The sequence below is a fragment of the Setaria viridis genome, chromosome 2 (assembly GCF_005286985.2).
Source record: "Setaria viridis chromosome 2, Setaria_viridis_v4.0, whole genome shotgun sequence".
Classification (NCBI taxonomy): domain Eukaryota; kingdom Viridiplantae; phylum Streptophyta; class Magnoliopsida; order Poales; family Poaceae; genus Setaria; species Setaria viridis.
Genome location: NC_048264.2, coordinates 38,516,992 through 38,540,427, shown reverse-complemented (window position 1 = coordinate 38,540,427; position 23,436 = coordinate 38,516,992). Strand labels below are relative to the sequence as shown.

The following is a 23,436-nucleotide window of genomic DNA, read 5'->3' as shown; positions in this document are numbered from 1 at the left end:
CGGGAACATGGCGGCAAATTTGCATCCGTGCGCGCCAATTTCCCCCATAAATCCGATTCCCTCCCGGCTCCCCGTTCAGTTCCCAATCCTGGAAGCCATCGACGATGCGTCAAGGTCAGGTAAAAGTGGCGGTGACCCGTGATTTGCTAGATGTCTTAATGATCTATCTGTACCATTTTTAGGAAGTTACTTTCCTATACTAATGAAATAAGCATGGAGAAACTGTTATCGAATATTGTTATATCTTCAGATTTTGCAGTAGATTTACTTTCCATGTCATACCAAGAATTAATTACAATCTTGGATTAGTTAGCGGTCAAAGGATTTCTATTCTTATCTCTAAAATGCGGGCTTAGTTATCTGGATAACTAACTTACCGTTATATTTATGTTCTCATATCTAAATGTAAGGATCTGCTAGAATGGAGTCTGAAGCTGGCAACAATGGTTGTGAAGTGCAGCATACCCTGCTTGAGCTTATAAACCAACTAGAAGGTTTTGAAGCATCTAACAAGATTGCATTTCCAGATCCTAATGAGAATGTATTTTCTACTGTCTTGTCCTGAGATGCCTGCTGATTTGCATGATTGCTTGTGCTGACGGGTGCTTTATCTTTGGACGTTGCAGTCATATTTTGATATTTTGAAGATTCTTTCAAGAAAATGAACTTGATCGGCATTGATTTGAAAAAAGATTGCTGAAAAGATGAATGGAGCCTCAGGAGCTGAGCTGAAGTTTTTTTTAATCTACACTCTTACACCTCCTGAACTATGTGCTAACTGTTATGTCACCACTGTCATTTCACCTTTATGTCTCGGATCCATCTGGTGATGATTATTGTGCTTGTGTGTTCGATTGCAAAAAATGAAATGAGATCAGAGATAAACAATGAATTCAGATATACATATATCTAGATTTAATTTGATGAATGGCAAATGCATGTTGGTAAAGAAATCAATATTTAGAGTGTTTTCTTGGTAGGGCGCGCAACGCGCCCCAAATGTTCCAGCATATATAGATATTGATGCAAAATACATTATATTTGTGCTTCTAAAAGAAATAAATACACAACTATGTATTCTCTTAAATAAGCAACAAAGTGGTACACAAAGATCAAATTTATACTTGATCATATTGCTTTATAAGCTTATGCATAAATTAAATAGCATACAGACAGACTAGTAGATAAATTGTTGTATGCATTGTCGGTTTTACCGTTATGTATGACATGGCATACTCTTACGGACCGCAGCTATCTAAATTGTTGAGTTCTTACTTCTAATGTTTTCTTCGATGAACTTGACTGAGATTGAGAATGATGTAGTACTGCTAATTAATAAATAGTCCAATTGTAGTTTTTTATGCCCATTTGTGTTTTAATCCCTGTACGTAACGTACATATTCAAAGGTCACACACTTTCCTCATCTCCTCCATGGTAACCTATCTAGTCCAATTGCTCGCAGCAGCAGTTTATGGTTTACCTAGGCTAAGAGTTCCAAGTGTATTATAGTTTTCAGTGAAGCGTTTGAGATAATGAGCGGGCAAAGTTTTTATTTTTCATTGTGTCACAACATAACATGGTCTTCCTCAAAATGTTGTCAAATATGACCCATTTATTTCCCTAATCAAAATATAGAAGAATAGGTAAAAAAGAATAATGCTTCTTTTCTGAGCTCTATGCCATTTTTCTGAGTTGTACTATTAACCGACTTCATTCATATGAAATAGAAAGAATAAATTTAAACTCGTGTTGTAGAATCTGACTTAAAAAAGGAACAGGAGAAGGTAGTTAATCGAAAGTGGAGGTGCTAAGGAAATATAAATATTACAAAAAAAATATTTGCAAAACAATAGACTTGACGTAGCAGGTGGGATGGAGTGTCTTGTTTCATCTCCCTCCTTTTTCCTCTTAGTCCCTCTTTTCATGGCATGTTTGTCAAGCATCTATCAAGCCATCTTCACATGCCTTGATTGGGTGAACACATGGAACGTCTACATCTATAAAAAAGCTAATCAACATCTTCCCAACACATACATATATAGATAAAAAGGTAATCTCTTCTTGTACTACACGTGAGCGTCTTGTATTTGAAAGTCGCCATTATCAATGATTCAATATTAAGATACGTCATACGTCTCACCTGTAAGCGACATGCCGATACTAAATTACGGATTGTCCCTAAATAAAATAGCTGCTTGGTTATAATTTGCTACATAAGTGGCAAAATATTTCTTAGCATTTAACGACGATTTACTCATCAACAGTGGTTGAAGAACTAGAGACAATTTCTTGTTCCTTTTTTAAGAACTACAATTTCTTGTTCTTACAGTAGAAGTATGGGAAAATAGTCAAAGTCAAAGACATCGATCCTCTAGAAGTTTCTTAATACCCTCCTTGCCTCCTGATCAAGCAAAGAATGCCTTTAACCAGGCAACAGAAGTAGCTAGCCCACCAATCACCGGTGCCTTTGTTCCATTACAAAGCTTCTCAGACGTAGCCTAAGCAAATTGTTTCAAAACTCATGTAACTTGAGTTGTATTAGACGCAACAACTTTATCGAATTTCTGAAACAGTATAATTGCATCGCAAGAGTTTCCTAAGCTAACGAGACATTTTGGATTTACATCAGATTTTTCAGTACACCATTTGGATGAAGGCAAGAAATTTAACAAGGTCTCTTCCAGGAAATTCCAGCACCTGCACCTTGCAGACTTGCAGTGCGGTTGCTTGTGCTTGGCTACCGGCGGCATCGCACCTTCGCACGCCCTCGCACCAGTCGCCCCACCGGCCACCACCACCGCCGCGCCCGCGCCTGACCCTGACCCGACCTGACCACTACTCCCCAAAACCGAAGTGGATCTCGGCCAGCCAGCAAGCCGCCCACCCCCTGCGACCGGACCACCCCCTGCGACCGCGAATATCCGCCCGCCGTCCGGTCGCCTCGCGCGCACCGAGCCGCACCGCGTCGCCGCCCGCCCGCCCGCCCTCCTGCCTGCGCGCCTCCTCCTCCTCCCCCTCCCCAGAAACCCAACTCCAACCCCTCCGCTTCCAGATCCCTCCGCCATCTGCCGCCCCAGATCCCGATCCGCCGGCCCGCCGCCGCCCCGGCCGCGGCCATGGCGGCCGATCCCCTGCTCCCGCTCCTCGCGGGCGCGCTGCTACTGCTAGTCGCCACCCCGGCCGCGGGGGCCGCCGCGTCGTGCCCGCACACCAACCTGACGGCCAACTTCTCCGCCGACCTCACCATGCTGCAGCACCAGCTCCGCGGCACGGTGCGTCTGGCCGCCAACGGCACCTGCGCGCTCGAGCTCGCCCGCTTCGACCTCCTCGCCGCCTCCCCCTCCGCGCGCTTCTGGGCCGCCGACGGGCCCTCCATGGCCGACCTCGCCGCCGGCCGCGCCTTCTCGCCGCTCCCGCTCAACCGCACCTTCCGGAACGCCTCCCTCGAGCTCCCCTTCGCCCGCCCGCTCCCGCGCCTCCTCGCGCTCTACGACCCGGACACCTCCTCCGACTTCGGCCACGTCTTCCTCCCCAACGGCACCGGCCCCGAGCTCGGTACCTCCGCCGCCGTCGCCGCCGAGAGGGCGCCCACCATGTTCGACAACTGCATCCCCCTCTCGGAGACGGAGACCTACCGCCTCCGCTGGACGCTCAACGCCTCCGCCGGCACCGTCGATATCGGCCTCGAGGCGGCCATCGGCTCCGAGTACTACATGGCATTCGGGTGGGCGGATCCCAAGGCCAACTCCCCCGCCATGATCCACGCCGATGTAGTTGTCGCCGGCTTCACAGAGGAAGGTACGCCATTTGCCGAGGACTACTACATAAGCGACTACACCGAGTGCACCCTGGGGAAGGATGACTCGCCGGTGTCTGGGGTTTGCCCAGATAAGGTATATGAGGACGGGAAGAACGATTCAATCCTGGTGTATGGGCACCGGCGGGATGGAGTGTCCTTCGTGAGGTATGTTAGGAAGCTTGATTCTGAGGATGCCAAGTATGACGTGCCAGTGGGTGCTGCGGAGGAGATGGACGTGCTTTGGGCCTTTGGGAAGCTGCGGCCGCCGGACACGCTGCGGCAGCACTACCTCCCTCAAAGCCATGGGGGGCCAAGGGACACCACCTATGGGTTTGTCCGGTTGAATTTATCAGAGACAGTGGACACTTGCCTTGGACCATTGGACGCAGACAATAAGGAGGATCAGGAGAGGATTATCGCAGATAGGAAAACACCACTTGTGGTGACATCTGCTCCAGCGGTGCGCTACCCAAACCCACCAAACCCTGACAAGGTGCTTTACATCAACAAGAAGGAGGCGCCGCTGCTGAAGGTCGAGAGGGGTGTGCCAGTGAAGTTCTCAGTGCAGGCTGGGCATGATGTGGCACTCTATATCACTTCAGATCCGATTGGTGGGAATGCTACATTGCGGAATAAAACTGAGGTCATATATGCTGGTGGGCCTAATGCTCATGGTGTACTAGCAACCCCAAAAGTGCTTGTTTGGCTGCCTGATCGGAATACACCTGATCTAGTCTATTATCAGTCACTGTATGAACAGAAGATGGGATGGAAGGTTCAAGTGGTTGATGGAGGCCTTAGCGACATGTATAATAACAGTGTTCTTTTAGATGACCAACAGGTTACTTTGTTTTGGAGTCTGTCCCCGGATTCTATATCTATAGCAGCTCGTGGTGAGAAGAAAAGTGGGTACCTTGCTATTGGGTTTGGGAGTGGGATGGTGAATAGCTACGCCTATGTTGCTTGGGTCGGCAACGATGGGGTTGGGCGAGTAAAATCTTATTGGATTGATGGAAAGAGTGCAGCAGGTATCCACCCAACATCTGAGAATATCACATTTGTCCGGTGTAAGTCAGAAAATGGCATTATTACATTTGAATTCACCCGCCCTCTTAAACCTTCCTGTACCGGAAAGGTAGAATGCAAGAACATCATTGATCCAACCACACCCCTTAAGGTTGTCTGGGCCATGGGTGCAAGCTGGTCGGGAGATGATCTGACAGACAATAACATGCATTCAGTCACAAGCAGTCGGCCTATACGAGTTCTGTTGTTGAGAGGTTCGGCTGAGGCAGAACAGGATTTGCGTCCTGTTCTGGCTGTTCATGGGTTTATGATGTTTGTTGCCTGGGGCATCTTGCTTCCCGGTGGAATAATGGCTGCCCGGTATTTGAAGAGCTTGAAAGGTGATGGGTGGTACCAAATACATGTCTACCTGCAGTATTCAGGAATTGCTATAATGTTTCTTGGCGTTCTTTTCGCTGCAGCTGAGCTCCGAGGCTTCTTTGTCAGCTCAGTGCATGTTAAGTTTGGTGTGCTGGCCCTATTATTGGCAGTTTTGCAGCCACTAAATGCTAAATTCCGGCCTAGTAAACCAGCTAATGGGGAGGTTCCATCTCGGAATCGGATCCTGTGGGAGTACCTGCATGTTATCACAGGCAGGTCAGCGATTATCGTCGGAATTGTGGCGCTTTTCACGGGAATGAAGCATTTAGGCCATAGGTACGACAGTGAGAATGTAGAGGAGCTCACTTGGGCCTTAATGCTGTGGGTGCTTTCAGTTATCGTTATTGTGCTGAGCTTGGAGTATAAGGAGGTCAAAAGAATGAGCAGCAACAGAAGCGTCAGAGGGCACTGGGTACTAGGCAACACCGAGGAAGATGATTCGGTTGATCTTTTGCATCCTGACGGTACAGCCAGGAATTCGGATTCTAGTACTTCTGGTGTGATGGAGGTGCAGCTTGAACCTCTCAATAGATGATGTAGATCAAATACAAATACACCTGTTTATTCTCTATTCTGTTATATGGATGGTGAGGTCCACCGGCATGACAATTTTCTGCTCGTTAGAAGTCTGGACTGGGGAGTTTTCATGGTGGTTCCTACTACGGCAGAATGGTTCCAGGCTAGACAAGATGTTCAAATTCTGTCCCAATTTCATGCATTACATTGTATAGTGTACATTCTTTTGACAATAGACAGGTATAATTTGCCACATTGCCCTAGTGATTCTTTTTTACTATTCAGATTTATAGAGGGAAAGAATTAATTGAGGTGCCCATACGATTCACAGCAGCAATACATGCGCCGAGTATCCAAAGATGCCATGAATTTTGTACCATGTCCATATATCTGAAGTCATATTTATTCACTACCGGAATGAGGGGAAAATGTGTTGCTGTATGGGCTGATTGCTTGTGCTCAGTGTCTCCTTAGATGTAGAATATCCTTGAAAAGTGCTCCATTGTTGTCCACGAGCATTGGAACATTATCATCATGTGCTAAATGATTGCATGTTAGGCCTGTTACACTACATGTTGTCACTTGTCAGTAAAGCGCAATTACGTGATGCTGACAGTATCTCTCGTGGCACAATTGTCTGCATAGATTATCTGCAAGTTGCAAACAAAAGGTTGTTTGCATTCCACCAGTCTGGACGTGTATGGTGATTAGCATCTCCAGAGCTCGCCACATGCTGAAGTCCTGCTGTCTGCTGACCACCAGTTCAACGGGACGAGGTCGTATTAGCTTCTTGTCGCGGCAGGCCATTGCAGTTTGTGCGCGCGCTGAATCCATCCATTCGTGCTCGGTCAATCAGCTCCAAGATTGTGGCGGAGGCCGCCGTGTGCCTCGCGTGCGTTTTGCCGTGCCAAGCCCCGGTGGCGTGGACCACGCCGACGCCGAGGATGGCGCGCGACGGTTTCTGCGTGCGCTACCTACTGCGTGCCCGCTCGTGGCGCCCGCGGCGGCGGCTGGCAGCTCGTGGCTACTTGACGCCTAGCGCCGCCCTGCCGGCACCGGCTCCTCCGGGTTGGCCTGCGCCCGGACGCGCCGGAGCCGTCAGCGAACAACGCCGAAAGGATGATTTCCCACGGTGACACGACTTGTGCGATACAGTGTCCTCAAAGGACACACCCGGCCCCGTGCACGGATACATTATACACCTAGGTCTTGTTTAGTTGCCCAACTTTGAGGTGTTCAAATTACTGTAGCAACACTGTAGCGTTTCGTTTGTATTTGTAAATTATTGTTCAAATATTGACTAATTAGGCTCAAAAGATTCGTCTCGCAGATTACAACAAAACTGTGCAATTAGTTTTTGATTTCGTCTACATTCAATACTCCATGCATGTACTGCAAGTTTGATGTGATGGGGAATCTTCTTTTTGCATAGTGTCAAAGTTGGGATTTAGTGGTGACTAAAGAAGGCCATAGTAGTGGCTTCGCGCGTTCATGCACTAATTCCTTGATAAGATTCTGCGTCTTCATGGTCCCCATCGATAGATTTCCGCGGCTGGAATCCGAGCCGAGCGCGACGCTAGGGCCCTTGGATACACGTACGCCGGGCCACCAACCCAGCCATCTCCCTCCGTTGCAGGGTCGTGGTCAGAGGTCAGAGGAAGTCAGGGCTACAAATTCAGGGGCGCGGGGGTCGCCGCCGTAATCGGCAGCAAGAGTGTGGTCTCTTGCAGCTGGAGTAGGTCTCGCCTCGACCACCCAGGCAGTTAGTTGCTTGCAGCGGGAGGATGGAGGAGGAAGACGGCGGCGGCCACCGTCACCACGCCATCCGGGTCGCATCCCAAGGTCTGATCCCGATTCCTGTCGATTACTCTTAATTTGCTTCCTCCCAGGGGAAATTCGGTCGGTTTCCTCTCTTCTAGGGCTGCTGAATCCTCCCCTCACCCTTTATCCAGTACGATTCTCGCATCAGGGTTTGGGTCTTGCACTGGTTAAACGAGGCTGAAAGATGAGTGGATTCTGCTTGACTCTGTCTTTGATTCTGGGTTCTCTTGACGGTGTTGGCTCTCTAGAAACCGGTCGGCTGCTCTTCTCGGTGGCATCAGAATCGCGTCTTGAGCGCCACACGTACCCAACCTGTTTTTTTCATGATCCAGTTGATTTCTGTGAAACCTACTCAACAGAGATGGTAAAAGTGCTTACCAGCTACCTCGCGCGCGTGTGGTGGTGTGCGTGGAGCCTTCGAAATTGCAACGAGTAGCACGCTGTCTAGGAACTAAAGTAGTAAGCTCAAAACAAGCACAATTATAGGAGCTTTTGCTTTACTTATTTAATAGACCCCACAAACATGTCGTTAAGCAAAAGAATTAATTGGTCGTGGCCGTACATGGACGATTGGAAGGTGGTTGGCCCTTTTTTCTAAAAGGCCTTAATTTCTGGGTAACTGTTCACATCCAAGTATCTCAGCTCGTCCACTGGGATTCTACCTTCCAATGCATGTACTATTGTACTCATAGTTTACAAATTGCAATACGTTACTACCTCTGTTTCAACTCTTCGCAAAAGGCGAAAGAACTTGAGTAGCATCAGTTTGACCCAGACTCAGAATATCCAACTTCTGAACCGACCAAATTTCACTCCATAGCAGCCATGTTCCCGGAACGATATTATCGGGAACGTGGTACTAATTGTTCCCGTTCCCAGAATGTAATCGTTCCCGGGACGAGGAACATGACCACGTTCCATGTTCCCGGCTGCCAAGCTCCATATGTTCATTCCTTATCAAATCACAGAGATCACTGTAGATTTTAGTATTGCTGCCCTTAGATCATGTCATCAGTTCAGTAATTATGATGATCTTCAGCTTCGTTTTCTTTTCATTTTGCATGTCACCAAGCTGTTCCTGGCTAGCATATCTGAATTTCAAATTTCTTTGCTACTTGTAACAGATGCTGAAATGGAGGACGAGATCTCGGAGCCAAATCAGTCACCGTCGCTGAAACAGAAAGCAGCCGAGGTGATCGCCGCCTCGCTGGAGACCTACCGGAGCAAGCCTTTCTCCTTCTGGCTACTACTGTTCCTGAGCAGCGGCGCGATGCTCACCGCGTTCCCGGCCTCGAGCCTCCTCTCCCGGCTCTACTACACCGACGGCGGCCAGAGCAAGTGGATCCTGTCGTGGGCGGCCGTTGCGGGCTGGCCCCTGCCCGCGCTGCTCCTGCTCCCGCTCTACCTCCTCAGCAAGGCGTCACCGACGCCTCTGTCGCTGGCGCTGTGCTCCTGGTACGTGCTCCTCGGCTTCCTCAGCGCCGCCGACAACCTCATGTACGCGTGGGCGTACGCGTACCTCCCGGCGTCCACGGCCTCGCTCGTCGCCGCGTCGTCGCTCGCCTTCTCCGCGCTCTTCGGCCGCGCCATCGCCAAGAACAGGCTGAACCTTTCCTCCATCAACGCCGTCGTCGTGATCACGGCCGGCGTCGTGATCGTCGCTCTGGACTCCGGGTCGGACAGGCCCCCCGGCGTCACGGCGCGCCAGTACGCGCTCGGCTTCGTCCTGGACGTGCTCGGGTCGGCGCTCCACGGCCTCATCTTCGCGCTCTCGGAGCTCGTCTTCGACAGGGTCCTCGGCCGGCGGTCCTTCCACGTGGTGCTGGAGCAGCAGGCGGCGGTGTCGCTCTGCGCGTTCGCGTTCACCTCCGCGGGGCTCGCCGTCGCCGAGGGCTTCCCGGCGATGCGGCGCGAGGCGGCGCGGTTCGCGCACGGCGGCGAGGCCGCGTACGCGAACGTGATGGTGTGGACGGCCGTCACGTTCCAGCTGGGCGTGCTCGGCGGCACCGGCGTGCTGTTCCTGGCGTCGACCGTCCTCGCCGGCGTGCTGAACGCTGTCAGGGTGCCGCTGACGAGCGTCGCCGCCGTGATCTGGTTCCATGACCCGATGAGCGGGTTCAAGATTTTGGCGCTGGTGATCACGGTGTGGGGGTTCGCGTCCTACATGGTTGGACACTCCTCTGTCAAGAAAACGTCAACAAGTTGATATGATAACTTCAGTGCTGGCACATGACTAAAAGTCTCAAACTTTTTCTTTTTGAGGCAAAGGTTCTATAGTTTGTAACAACAAATCACAACTAGCTACTACTACGAACAACCATTGAACCCAAAGGGCGGGATCAAGAACACCAACCGAGACTCCAAACAGGACCTGAAGCATCAGTGCATCACTACCTTACGCTGAGGCGCTGAGCCATTGACCGAACAACTACACATGCATGTGTGATGTCTGTTGGCCCCTTGCATCATGTCCGTGCACGAATGTTGCTGGGAGAGGAGCCAGACAGACAATGGTAATGTGATAAGTTGCCAAGGCAGGGTTCGTGAAGGTGCAGGCAAAATATGGATTAACTGTTTTTTCTCTGTTCATTTTTTGTACACTTCTGTGGAAGCTGTGTAACTCTTTCCTTAAAAGAGGAGAAATTTTCTAAATGTGTATTTGTTACAGGGATGTTTCGATCCAAAACTTGCTAAAAAAGGACTAAATGCACACCCTAATTAATTTAAGAAAAAGTAAACTAAACAAGTGACTAGAAAATACCATTGGATACACCACTTGCATCCCTAATTGGTTACCAAACATCCAGGCTTCATCGTACTCCATAGGTCAACGTAGAATTCCGTTTCTCTCCATTCTTGTCGAAGTATAATTGACCATCTTTTGTGTATTAGTTTAAACTTAGTGATTGAATTGGTCGTTACATGTAACTTAATATGTTATTAGGGTCAGAGGTCTCGGGTTCGAATCCCAACCACATCAATTACGTCAGTCAATTGTAGCCGACTCTTGCATCTTTGTTTTTTTAAAAAAAATTCTTAGTCATCATGCAGAAGTGCTCCGTCCCAAATTACTATTCATTTTGATTTTTTTGATACATAACCTTTGACATGCACCTAAATATATATTATATGTAGATACATAGTAAAAGTTATATATTAAAAAAGCTAAAACGAATTATAATTTGGGACGGAGAGAATAATAGGGAATATGGGGGACTATTGCCCCTCATGCTCCACCACTCTTGTGCAGGGCAGAGCCTAGTGGAGACCAATTATATATTTATAAAGATACATGTATGCTTAAATGATTAGGTTTATGTACATTGTACGGCACAAACTGGAAACTGTTAGCACCATTTCACGGTTCCTAGTATTGCATTTCTAATTCCTTACCCCCATTTGAACCTACATGAGCATGGCTACGGACAACAGGAGCTCTCACGAGTGTGTACCCTTGCCTCTGCTCCTTGATTGCCAGCCGCTAGCAAAAAAAAAGAGTACTTGAATCCAGATCAGTGGCGTGTTATTTTCTAGCTATACGTTCATAGAATCATGAATATAGACTCTCTAATAGTTCTTTTTTAGGACACTACTTGTGTTAACTGTTTCTTGACATTTGATAATTGCCCTCACTCCCACCCCTCCTAAAATTGTATCGCCCTCCGTGACTGCTCGTGTGTATATGTGTATTTGCTATGTTAAGTGTATATGTATATGTTAAATTGCTTTAGGAGTTAGCATGTGTTCATAGCAAGATGATGAATAGTGTTTCACCAAGCTCTTGTCTTATCAGTTCCGCACAGAGTTATGTAGTAGGGAACAAAGGGGGCTATTGCCTCCACATGCTCTATCACTCTTGTGTATATGTATATTTGCTATGCTAAGTGCATAGATGTACTAGCCTGTTCGGCTGAACTTATAAGCCGGCTGAAAAGCTGAAACGGCTGATTTGTTATGAGAGAAAAACACTGTTCGGTGACTGATAAGCCGGTTGAATAAGCTTAAGCGAACAGGACGTACTGCTACGTGAAATTAGTTTAGAGGTTAATGTTTATTCATACAGTGTAAAATCGGCAAGATGCACGATGAGCAGTGTTTCGGCGAGTTCTTGTCTGATCTAGAGAGTGCCGTGTGGTTCCCCATTGCTGAGCAATGCTCTGGAGCAGAGGAACAAAAAGGGAGCAATCTGGCAGCTTTTAAAGGAGCTTTCGGGCGTCATCATTTCTACTGTTTCATGACGACGAGAACCCCGATGGACGGCGGATTTGGCCGGGAAGTAGAGGCCAGACTGACTCGTTGGAGAAATCTTAAATGGAAGATGACTGGCGCCCGCAGGCTGTCCTCCCAATGCAGCATTGCTCGGAGCCTCGGAGGTTCCCATGCTTTCTGGTCGCCCAATAGTGCCGAGGTCCCCAATGCGGACAACCAAGAAGAGGTATGCGCACACGTGGGCCGGCGGTATAAAATCCGTTCTCCGGTCCCGTGTGTTTCCTGCCATCTTCTCATGCTTTCGTTGCCCTGTGACTCGATTAGAGCGTTTAGGGCTGGGTTTTGCTTTGGCCTTCGTCTGTAGTGTTGCTTGTGAGCGTTCGAGTGCACACTCCCAAGTCCCGAGTCTCGTGGCCTGCTTCCACAGGACACTATTGCTAAAATCCGACAGCGCGCTTTTCACTGATGCTCGTTGATGGGTCCTTCGACAGCCCGCCGCGTCGGATGATCGAGGGAAAAAAACTGACAAGGACTCTACCGCTGTAGTGCCTGCAAAATCCGGCGCGTATTGGAAATTAATCACGGAAACTGACAAGTACAAGACGTGTGCACTGTATAAAACTTTTTAAAATCTGAGGAATCTAAAGGTGGTTGCGTACACGAACGACGGAGAAAATAAACGAAAGAGGGAAGCGACTGAAACCAAAAAAGAAAAAACAGACTTATAAGTTGATGAGGCCAACGGTCTTGTTTGTTCTCCGGAGCGCGCGGGCGGACTTAACAAAGCAGGGGCGGAGGTAGCTATTGTTATTGGGGTCAGCCGACCTGATGAAATTTCATGAATCCTTTGAAAAAAAAAATTTTGTTTACGAAAAGGAAATAGTTTTCGGCCTGAATCGGTGAAAATCCTATATGGAAACTACAATTCACAAAGCGCAGTGACTCCGGCGGTCTGGCTCCGTCCCTAAATATTCAGCTCCCCCTCCAAATAAATAAACTAATTTAAAGAGGCAATTGACATTGCCGGTACAACATTTCCCCTCGAACTTGGGACACAACAACAGACTATATATGTAGTATATTTCTGCCACCTGCTCGGCTGATCCCTAGCAATAATCCCTAATGGACAGGTACACTGCCCTCGCCATGCATGGCTCTCGTCCGCCTTGCGTTCGGTGAAGCCCTGTGCTGGGCCGGTCATCTCGCCGGAGCCGCACCATCGTTCTACGCGGTCGCCTCCGTCATGTTGACGCCCATGGCCTCCTTCCTCGGTATGGCAGAAATCCACGGCAGAGTTGCTCCAGGCGGACACGTTCGTCTCCAGAGGTTCCAGGTCGCGGTTGGAGCAGCTGCCGCCATGGCTGCTGTCGTCGCCCGGTGGCCTGGCGTGTGTAAAATAAGACAGGTGCGCACGCACGGACGGGCGCCTGAATAAAGCCTAGGTACTCCTGAATAATGCGTGGACAGCTTATTATATTTTTGCAGTCCCCCCAACTTCATCTTTTTTATATCTGAACTCCCGATTCATTAATTCTCTTTTCAGAAGCCAAATTGATCGATTCGAGCGCTCTGTGGTGGCGCCATGAAGTGTGCGCATGCATATGTGCGCACTAGAGTGTGGAGTACGTGTACGTGCGTGCTAAAAAAAAATCTAGATGTACGCACTTGGTAGCCTTCCATCCTTCCAAAAAAAATCTCGGATAAATTTGGACCTAGGACTAAAAGAGGTATTAGTCTAATGCTCACTTTTCCACCGGTGTCTTGCAGAAGACTCCGAGCTTTTTTTTTCGGGCATAGGCTCAGAGCTATTTGTAAGTTGTATTTTTAAAAAAAAATGCTATTGTAAGCTGTGTGTTCTAAAACAAAAGGCTATAGTACGTGAACTATACATACACACGTTCATGACCCAGTCATCATGTTCATCGTCTCTGTAATAAGAATAAAAAGACTATTCTGTGCAACGTAAAAAAATGCATCGGAAAAAGACGACGGTACTGTCTTTGGCATCAGCGGCGGTGCCAGCCGGAATTGTTAGGAATGTCCAACTTACTTGCATAGGACTAGGAGTAAACAGGTACATCATCAGCCTTGCTTTTATCAGATCCTGCGGAGCTGTGCTTTATGCCGCCAAATTAAACGATGTCACCCGCCGCGACGATGTCGATCTCTTTCTTTCGAAGCTGGGCTGATCCCCGCCAACCATTTCCATTCCTGGTACGCTCGTAAATTTAGAGCGGAAGATCGTTGTATGTGGCCGGGATAGAGAACAAGATACACAGCGGGCTCCAGGACCCTAGAGAGATGTCATTTGTTTTTGCCAGGTAGGTGTGCAAGAACTGTGAATCGACCGACCTGACGTACTCACTGATATCTTAATGTGCTCATTAAGGATTCTCTCCATTAATTTTCTGGGAGATGGTAGCACGCACAGTAGAAATATTGGCCAAATCCTCCGGCAAATCGACAACACCGAGGTCTATATACTCCTATCAGCTGTTCAATAACGACCCGGCAATGAAATGGCGGTTATTTATTTGACTTAGGCCCATGTAACTATCTTCTCTATTAATTAATACAAATCCGGTAATCTCTGTCGGGTCTACAATTTCAAAAAAAATACCATGAAATCTCTCCGTGTACAGACTGGAACATAATCCCATCCACATTATTTATCAAAAAAAATGTCCCATCCGTATACGCGTCCCTTAGTTGTAACGAGGAGCCACCTGCCCATAGCTTTCACACCCCCCGTTTTTTTTTCCTTGGAGGAAGAGGGCTAGGGGCAGATCGATACGTACATGGTTATAAAGTGAAGCTGATCCAATATAATGCAGGCTGCTACACTTTGGCCTTGTGCACCGCTATACTACGTCTTTCAGTTCGGACTTGGGAGCCGTCGTCAGGGACTGCTAGCAGGTAGGTGATGACTGCTCTCAGGCGTGCATCTCCTGGATGGATCTCCACTCCCTCCCATTATTTTTCCTCCTGGTCGACGATGTGCCTGCTGTACTTTCTCTAGAACCGCGCTGCACTATATGGATGCATTGGCCTCGTCATCGGTCATCACAGTACAATGCACGACGCCGCGCCACTCATGCATATGGCTGTTTTAGAGAGAGAGGGAGGGGGTTAACGCGGGCGTCTCCACGTACATGTACTCAACTACTCATACACGTAGGGCCTTGTTTGCGGAAGCTTTTAATTTGGTAATAGTATTGGTCATCTCTAGCTCCATGAGCTAGCTAGACTGCTAGAGATGTGGGAAAATTTCAAGTATTGAGTTTAGCTGAGCTACGATATGATTTGCAACACGATGCATGTATATACTCGCTCCATCCCAAATTATTATTCGTTTTGGATTTTCTGTATTTAAAAAAATCAATACGAATAGTAATTTGGAAATATTACACTAGGTTTTTTTTTGTCCTGCAGGCTGCAGCTGAAAATTTGTAGTGCATATATGTCTGTTGTGATGGCCAGCGGCACATGCAGGGCCCATCCAGCCATCCTGGGCCACAGGAGATGATGATGGATGAGAGTGTGCTGGCCTAAGAGGGGCCCAGCCATATATCTTCGTCGTGCTTCAGTAGCAGGCCAGCCTTGTAGGCCCATACCGCAGCCCAGCTCCCAGCAGCACACGCAAAAGTAGCTTGCGTCTCGTCGACGCTGAGGTAGACCTATGCTATGCCTTCTAAAATATATACTGACAAACCAAGGCTCCCAAAACTGATCGACCAATAATCACGTAGCGGCCGCAATCGGTAGTAAACCTAGCTGCCACCGTCAAAAAGAACAAGAGAGACAAGAGGGCATGTTCTTGTGCTGACAAGGACGTACAGCCTCGTCTATGCTGCCAACGTAACAAACCAAACATATCAGCTGATTGGCCTACAGGAGAGAGTCGCGATCTTGTCATCTAGCTGAGCTCCCACCACCAAAGCTGGCTATATATAGGAGATCGACAATCCCCGCCCCCAACATCGATGCCTGGTCGCCTTAATTATTACCGGTATCTCAATCGCGGCACAACCTAGCTCTAGCTCTAGCTACGCCAACAATGGACGGGTACCTCGCCATTGCCAGAGCCCTTCTCGTGGTTGCCTTTGCCTTTCCAGCCGGGCCGTTCCCGAGCACCAGCCCCCGAGGAGCCGCCGCCGCCGCCCTCATGGGGGTCGCGGTCTGCCTTGCGGTACTGACGATCTTCGTCAGGATGGCACCTCCTGGCCCTGGAGCGCGCGCCCTCCCTCCCGACCGAGGCGTCGCCACGTTGGAGAAGCTTCTCGTCTCCGCCGCCGCAGCGGCCGCAGCTGCTTCAGTGGCCCTAGTCCACCTGTGATTTGTCATTTTGTGCAACCTCAAGCTAGCGGTGTGCGCATGCATGAGCGCACACCAGTACAAAACTTAATACCCGGTTGGAAGGGTGCAAATCTCTTAAAAAATTATCTGGGATAAAGCAATCGAGATAAAAGGAGGTGTCTTTTATCCCGGGTCTTTAGTCCCGGTTAGTAATACCAACCGGGATAAATAGTTTTGCAAAAAAAATTGCAAAATAAATAAATCCCCGAGGGGTCCCAGGGAGGCCCCCGTTTAGTCACAAGTCACGCGATTTTCGCGCAAAGTATGCGCGTGCGCGGTTCGTGGGATTCAAACCCACGAGACCTCAAGCCTCGCGCGTAGCTTCCTTGCCATCCCACCTACACACCACATCTGATCCAATCCTTTTATACTAACTCGTGGGGGACCCTTTTATCCCGGTTGGAAACACCAATCGGGATAAAAGACCCCCTTTTATCCCGGTTGGTATTACAAACCGGGATAAAAGGGTCCGAAGAATTTAGTTCTGCCCCAGCCACACGTGGGGGACCCTTTTATCTCGGTTGGAAACACCAACCGGGATAAAAGACCCCCTTTTATCCCGGTTGGTATTACAAACCGGGATAAAAGGCTCTCGACCCTGTTACCAACTGGGATAAAAGGGGGTCTTTTATCCCGGTTGGTGTTTCAAACCGGGATAAAAGGCCTCTCAGGGTCTTTTTTTCCCACTAGCCTTTGCAACCGGGATAAAAGGTCCCGGTTGGTGAGCCCCCCATCATTGACTGAGCTTTAGTCCCGGTTGATAAACCTTTTGTCCCGGGCCAACTTTAAACTGAGACAAAAGAGGGCGCATCAAAAGCCAATTCTCTACTAGTGGAGGGACCCTTTTATCCTGGTTGGAGTTTCCAACCGGGATAAAAGACTCCATTTTATCCTGGTTGGTGTCGTGAGCTTTAGTCCCGAGTGGTAACGCTAACCGGGATTAAAAGGGTGACCTTTAGTCCGAGTTATTCTTACCACCCACGGGTTCCCCACGGGTAGCTGATTTTTTCACCCGGGACTAAAGGACTCCCACGGGTGGTTGATTTTTGAACCGGGACAAAAGGTGACTTTTAGTTTCGGTTGTAAATACCAACCGGGAGTAAAGCTCTGCACACCCATTTTATACCGGACCTACTTTAAACCGGGATTAAAAGGAGGCACATCGAAAGTCAGTTCTCTGGCATCGCCTGTTGATTTGGACCATGATATATATGCATGCAGCTCCGATCCGTTGTGTTGTGATTTCAACACATCCAGCCATCCAGGAGAGAAGTCTCGTCAAGTCCAAGTATGTAATTAATTAAGCTTCCGAATCACTTCAGCTCATGCAAGTGAGCTATCATCAAGTTAAGACCGGAAACGGTGGTCGGTCGACATGCTTTAACTTCAGCACGGTTAGGCGCAAGTCTTGGCTTCAACCTTTGTTTTTGCTCTTCGCAGCGTGCGTGTGCTCCCATGTCTTCCTTCTTGTGTGTTGCGTGTGTACGCCGTTTTGATGTTGTATGAGATGTACGTGCCTGTGTCGTTGTAATACGTGGTTTGCTTGCGGTGCACTCCCCCCCCCCCCCCCCCCCCCCCCCTCGTTCGCCCCAAAATATATAATAATAAAACCTATGCAGTTGATCATTAATATTTCTCATATATTATAATGTTTATGACTTGAAACTTACATTATATGAAAATGCTTTCAAATATGAGCTAAATGATCTCAGATTTGTAAGTATAATCTACAAATTCTTTGATCAATATAACAAGGTTTGATTCTTGGGATGCAAGAGCGTAATATATATCACTATAGTTTACTGAACCGCTATGTTTTATTCTAAATTGTGAAGTTGTATGCTTAAATAAAGATAAGTACATTATTATTAAATCAACTTTAGAGACCACCATTTAAAAATGGATTAATTTTAAGGTTAATGGTTATAAAAAAGTATTGTATGATGTTATCAGGAACAAAGAATAAACTGTGCAATTAAATGCAATGAACTTTTTTCTATCCAAATTTTAGAGAAAACCCAAAACGATCCAATTGTATCCTCATGAAAAGACTTCTTTCTCTAATCTATTATCTTAATAAAGGAATTTAAAATAAGTCACCACATTTGCTAAAGAGAGATTAAAAATTACCACAATGTTGGGACCTCGTCACAGCAAGTTAGGCGAGGTCACGACACGAAAGCGAAAATACGCGAACAAGTGTAACTGTGGCTATCTTATCAATGAATAGTAGTGGCCTCAAAAGGGGACGGTTCACATCCTTTTATAGTACCATAAAGTTACATTTCCGTATACCTGTTATACCCACACTCAACTACTACATTCCAGGCATATTCCGTACAAGACAGTAATGTAACGTCCGCAGAAATCACCAACTAAAACCACCCGTTAAAAACCGTCTTTAAAATCTTTTTACCGCTGAGCTCCCGGAAATCGGAAATCTCCCCGGCGATTCCGCCGTCCCGGTACCCATACCGACCCCTACCCTTTTTTTTATCTGTGCCCGTAAATCTCGCCGCGAGGTGGTCAGACGCCGCGCGCGTGCTCCGACCGCGTACCGAAATCACCGCCGGTCCCTCTCTTTTTATTTCTCCTTTTCCCCCTTTTTCTTTTCCTTTCTTTTTCCTTCTTCCTTTCTTCCTCCTTCTTTCTTCTTCTTCCTCCCTCCTTCTTCTCTCTCCTTCCCTCCTTCTTCCTGGCGCCCGAACCACCAGGCCCCAGCTCCTTAACTCCGGCGCCCCCCTTTTTCCTGGCGCCATATCGGCGGCCGACCCGGTCCGCCGATCGCCTGGGACCCGCCGCTCGGCCCGGTCCCGCCAGCCGCGCCGCCCCCCTCGGGAGGCGCGCCGCCCGCTGGCCCCTACCTCCTCCGCTCCACCTCCGGCCCGGCCACGGCACCGGTGCCGTGCCGGCCATCGCCGCCCGCCGGCCCCCGAGCTGCACGCAAACCCCGAGCCCACCGCCGCCTGCCGGACCCCGCCCCGGCGCAGCCCGCCACACTCCATCTCCTGCCGGACTCCCACCACCGCCCGCCGGTTCCGGCCCCGCCGGCCACCTCGCCGGCCTATAAAAGGGGCGACGCCCCGGCCATCTCCTCCACGCCCACCCCATCCTCCTGCGCCCACAACCGCCGCCGCCACCCGTGTACCACCCGAGCCGCCGCCAAGATCCACCACCGGCCGCACCCCTTCCCTTACCCAAATCCCCAAGGTGAGTAGCAAAATGGAGCCTCCACGAACCTCTCCGCCTTCTCCCGCCGCCTCCCCTCGCCGCCGGCGACCCTAAGCCGCCGCCCCTAGGCCGGTCGTGCCCTCCCTCTCTCTCTCTCTCCCGGTGTACTGTGCGCACAAGAGGAAGAAGAAAGCCAAATTCCGATCTAACCCCCTGAAATCCACTATTCGCGAAATAGCCCTCCCACCTCTCTCAAAGGAAACCTCACGAATAAGCCCCTCCACTTCCAAAAGTATTTACAAATAGGTCCCTGGTTTATTACAAATCAGTCCTAAACCTCCGTTTAAGCCCCTAAATCATGTTTAACCCGTCATTTCATGCGCCAAACTTCCTCCAATTAATCCCAAATTTTACCACGTCATCCTCTGGAATACTTTCACCGATCTATATCCAAATTTCCCAGAAATAATCCTTCTACCTATTTTCCGTTCACGTTTCCTGTTCGGAGCTCACGGTTAAAAATCGTTTCCTCTTTTATTTATTTGTGTGTCTGTTTGTGTGTGCCGTAGATCGCGGATTGCCCGAGGACGAGCCCGAGGAAGAGTTTGACCGCGAGCCCGAGCCCGAGGACCAGTACCGCAAGCCGGAACTACCGGAAGGCTTTGAAGACGGCAAGTCCAATCTCACCCTTTGATGCATATTTATTACCCAATTTTCAAACACAACCTATTGGCCTGTTTTACAAAGTGCATATTATTTCATCACGAGACATGGTTGGATAGCCACCCCTTGATTGTTATAAACATTCCTTGTTATCCTATGCTTATCTCTAAATATGACTTGCTCTGTTTAGATGATAACCACTGCTAGAACGCTTAGGAATTTGTTACTCAACTGCAATCATTATTACAATGGTGTATTCGGAAAATAAATGTGTGTGTGTGTCCAAGTAAGAGAAATGGCTTTTGGGTTCGGGGAAAGAGGATGTGTAGACGGGATGGATGGGTGTTCCTTGTGTGGGATGCCATGTTGTTATGCTCGTACCTTGGTGGTTGAGCAATGTCGGGAGATATCCATCCTGTCGTGATTAAGGACCGAGTTGATGTGTCATCTTGCCTAATTCCACCATCGTGCAACCACTCGACCGTTGTATGGGCAACGGCTTAGCATAAATCCCACTAGCTGAACTGTTAGTCCTCAGGGGTGCTGGTGAGCAACGGGAACCCATGGAAAAGGAGTAAGATCTTGGTGACTTAGGTCCCGGTTATGGTCTCAGGGACGAGCCGTGAACCCCCTGGGTGTTTCCGCGAGGGCTAGCCAGTCTTAGCTAAGGTGGGTAATGGCTTTGTTAGGATCCGTACCGTCACTAAGGTGATTGTGATACGGTACCCTACTTGTGGGAAAAGTGTACACCCTCTGCAGAGTTAAAACCTATCCGGGTAGCCGTGTCCACGGCATTGGACGAGTTACAGCTTGGTCACATAACTAGCAATTGGGCAAGGAAGTCATATGTGTGTGTGTGTGCGCGTGGGATTTTGGAAGAGTCCGGCGGATGTGCCGTGCGCTATGGCGGACGGGGAGTCCGATAGCGATAAAAACTTGGATCTTTTGTGTAGGATCAACCCCAGTCAATGTTTCGGGTATTAAAGAAAAACTTTACAAAAACCTTTTCGGAAACGATCCCCTGCATGTGTTAAAATTTAGCTTTACCGCAAATAAACTATAGCCTATCCTTATTGTACCTGTGCATAAACTTGCTTGTATTTCCCCTCCGTGGATGGGATTGGACTTGTTGAGTACGTCTGTACTCACCCTTGCTTCGTTGTCACAGAGGAAGACCCGGACTTCGTCGCCGAGGACCTTGAGTAGAGGTTGTGTCCGCACCCGACGCTGCCTGTGGTGTTGGCCTACCCAAGATGCTGCTGCTGCCGTGTAGTCCCGAGTGCTGTCTTTTGGCAGTCGCTTGGTTAGCCGCCGTTATTTATTTACTGTTTATCGCTGCGTGGCTTTCACGCCCACTCCCTCGGGAGTTGTACGGTAACTGAATTATCTGTCGAATAAATGTATTATCAGCCTCCTGGGACTGATATTTGTATCACATTTAGTCTCTACTTATGTGGGGACGCTTCAAGTAACTTAACGCTTGTGTCGCTTTCAAGTGAGATTACATTTCTAGCCTCTCCCAAAGTCCGTATTACCAAAGTGCCCCATGGTTGAAGCGACTCCAGGACTACTCTGACTTTTCCTCCCTCTGCTCGTCAGCTTCGCTCACACCGAGTACGCCTCCATGCGTGCTCCATCTTCGTCGGCCGAGACCCGACGACCTCAGGCTTAGGTCACAGCATTTCCCCGAAGTCGAGTCACTGGGAGCTCCGTGGAGGCCTCAACTTCGGGAATCTTCGCCTACAAACCACAGAGCAAATATCTTCAAACGAGTTAGCTTCGGTTAATCGTCGACTTTCGGGTAAGAGTGTAACCACGAAGTCAAGTTAGTGTCGGAGAGAGCTCCGCGCCGGCTTCGTTTAGGGTGCGTTGTGGGGCGGTCCCCAACACACAATAATCGAAAAAAGTGAAAAGAATGTACGCTATTGGATTTCTTGATGATATAACGGCCTATATTAAACCAAGATACCGTTCCAAATACAATTAATAAATAATAAGTTTAGAAAAAAATTGTGGAAAATAGTGGGGGTGTTTGCTTCAGCTTATTCAGCCGGCTTATCAGCCACCAAACAGTGTTTTTCTCTCACAACAAATCAGCTGTTTCAGCTTTTCAGCCGGCTTATAAGCTGAAGCGAACAGGCCCAATATTTCTATTCCATATGAATTTGGAAGTAAAATATCTAAATGAAGAGTCAATATTAAACATAATTAGTGAAAGAAGAATTCAAATAGAAGTACAAATGTCAGTAATTTGATCTCCATTTTGGAATAAAAATACCTAAGTAAATAGTTTATGTAAAATTCAATTAACCCAATTAAAAAAATACAAAATTAGGATCTTGATTCTTCCATTTGTTTTTGAAAAAATCGCCGAAATGAAGAGCAAGCGCAAGATGCATCCATACAAATTGGTATCATTTACCAAATTGGTAGATCTTATGCTAGCCAACAGTTAGTTGTGTTCAGACTAGGTTTTGGGAGGAACCTGGCTAAATAACTGCCCACTAAAAGTCAATTTCATACGTTGTATATAGTAGTTTGAAAGGTTGGCTAGCGGTTGAATTTTACGTATTGACCGCTAGGCCCTGACGAGATGATCCACTGGACAAGACTGAAACATTCGTTGTGTGCAATTGAGGTAAACGGTGGTAGAGAGATATGGCTAGCTGGGAAAATTTACCACTATTCGCTCTACAAGTTTATGACATTCAATTTGGTTGGGTGAGAGAGCAGCAAATGTTGGACATTTGTAATAGAATTTAATCAGCACAAGAAGATAAAATAGTCACGGGGCAGAGATGTGCAAGCTATGGACAACTAAGCCTGGGAATGGTTCGCTCGAACCGGTTTTAGTGGTTTGGTTTCCTTAATTGGTATAGCTTGGTTTCCTGGACAATGGAGTGAGATATGTAATAGTTGGGTTTAGTTTGTTTTAGCGATTGGGCTGGTTGGAATTGGTTTGATTAATTCAAGATATTCAATAATAAGAAAATTAGTATGGCAATATGTGTGACCTAGGGACCCTAAAATTTAAATCTCGCGTTTACACCTTAAATTTTTAGCGAAATTATCTGAGATTTGTTGGAGATGTCTCAGAATGATAGTCAACTCATTCTTGCAGATTAGCATAGCTATATCTACATGTGGGCCCCACGTTAAAAGTCGGACCCTAAAACTAAAACCTCGCGTTCGTACTTTAAAAGTTTAGCAAATTTGACTGAAATTTGTTGAAAATGTCTCAGAATGACAGTCAGCTACTTCATGCAAATTAGCATGACTAGATCTACACATGGATCCCACATCAAAAGTCGGACTCTAAAACTAAAACCTCGTGTTCGCACCCTAAAATTTTAGCGAATTTGACTGAAATTTATTGAAGATGGGTTAGAATGATAGTCAGCTACTTGGTGCAAATCAGTGTGCCTATATCTACACGTGGGCCTCACGTCGAAAG

The 23,436-nt window shown here is 48.0% G+C and overlaps 2 protein-coding genes across 2 annotated transcripts; both read left to right on the top strand.

The window, feature by feature from the left end:
• The first annotated feature begins 3,008 nt into the window (after nt 1-3,008).
• On the top strand, nt 3,009-6,209 carry LOC117845180 (cytochrome b561, DM13 and DOMON domain-containing protein At5g54830). Its single transcript, XM_034726124.2, has one exon. It carries the CDS (start codon nt 3,118-3,120, stop codon nt 5,779-5,781), a length of 2,664 nt encoding a protein of 887 aa, XP_034582015.1. The 5' UTR covers nt 3,009-3,117; the 3' UTR covers nt 5,782-6,209.
• A 966-nt stretch (nt 6,210-7,175) lies between these two features.
• On the top strand, nt 7,176-10,254 carry LOC117842699 (probable purine permease 5). The gene is made up of 2 exons (XM_034723205.2): nt 7,176-7,604; nt 8,708-10,254. Exons 1-2 carry the CDS (start codon nt 7,547-7,549, stop codon nt 9,787-9,789), a joined length of 1,140 nt encoding a protein of 379 aa, XP_034579096.1. The 5' UTR covers nt 7,176-7,546; the 3' UTR covers nt 9,790-10,254.
• Nucleotides 10,255-23,436: the final 13,182 nt, after the last annotated feature.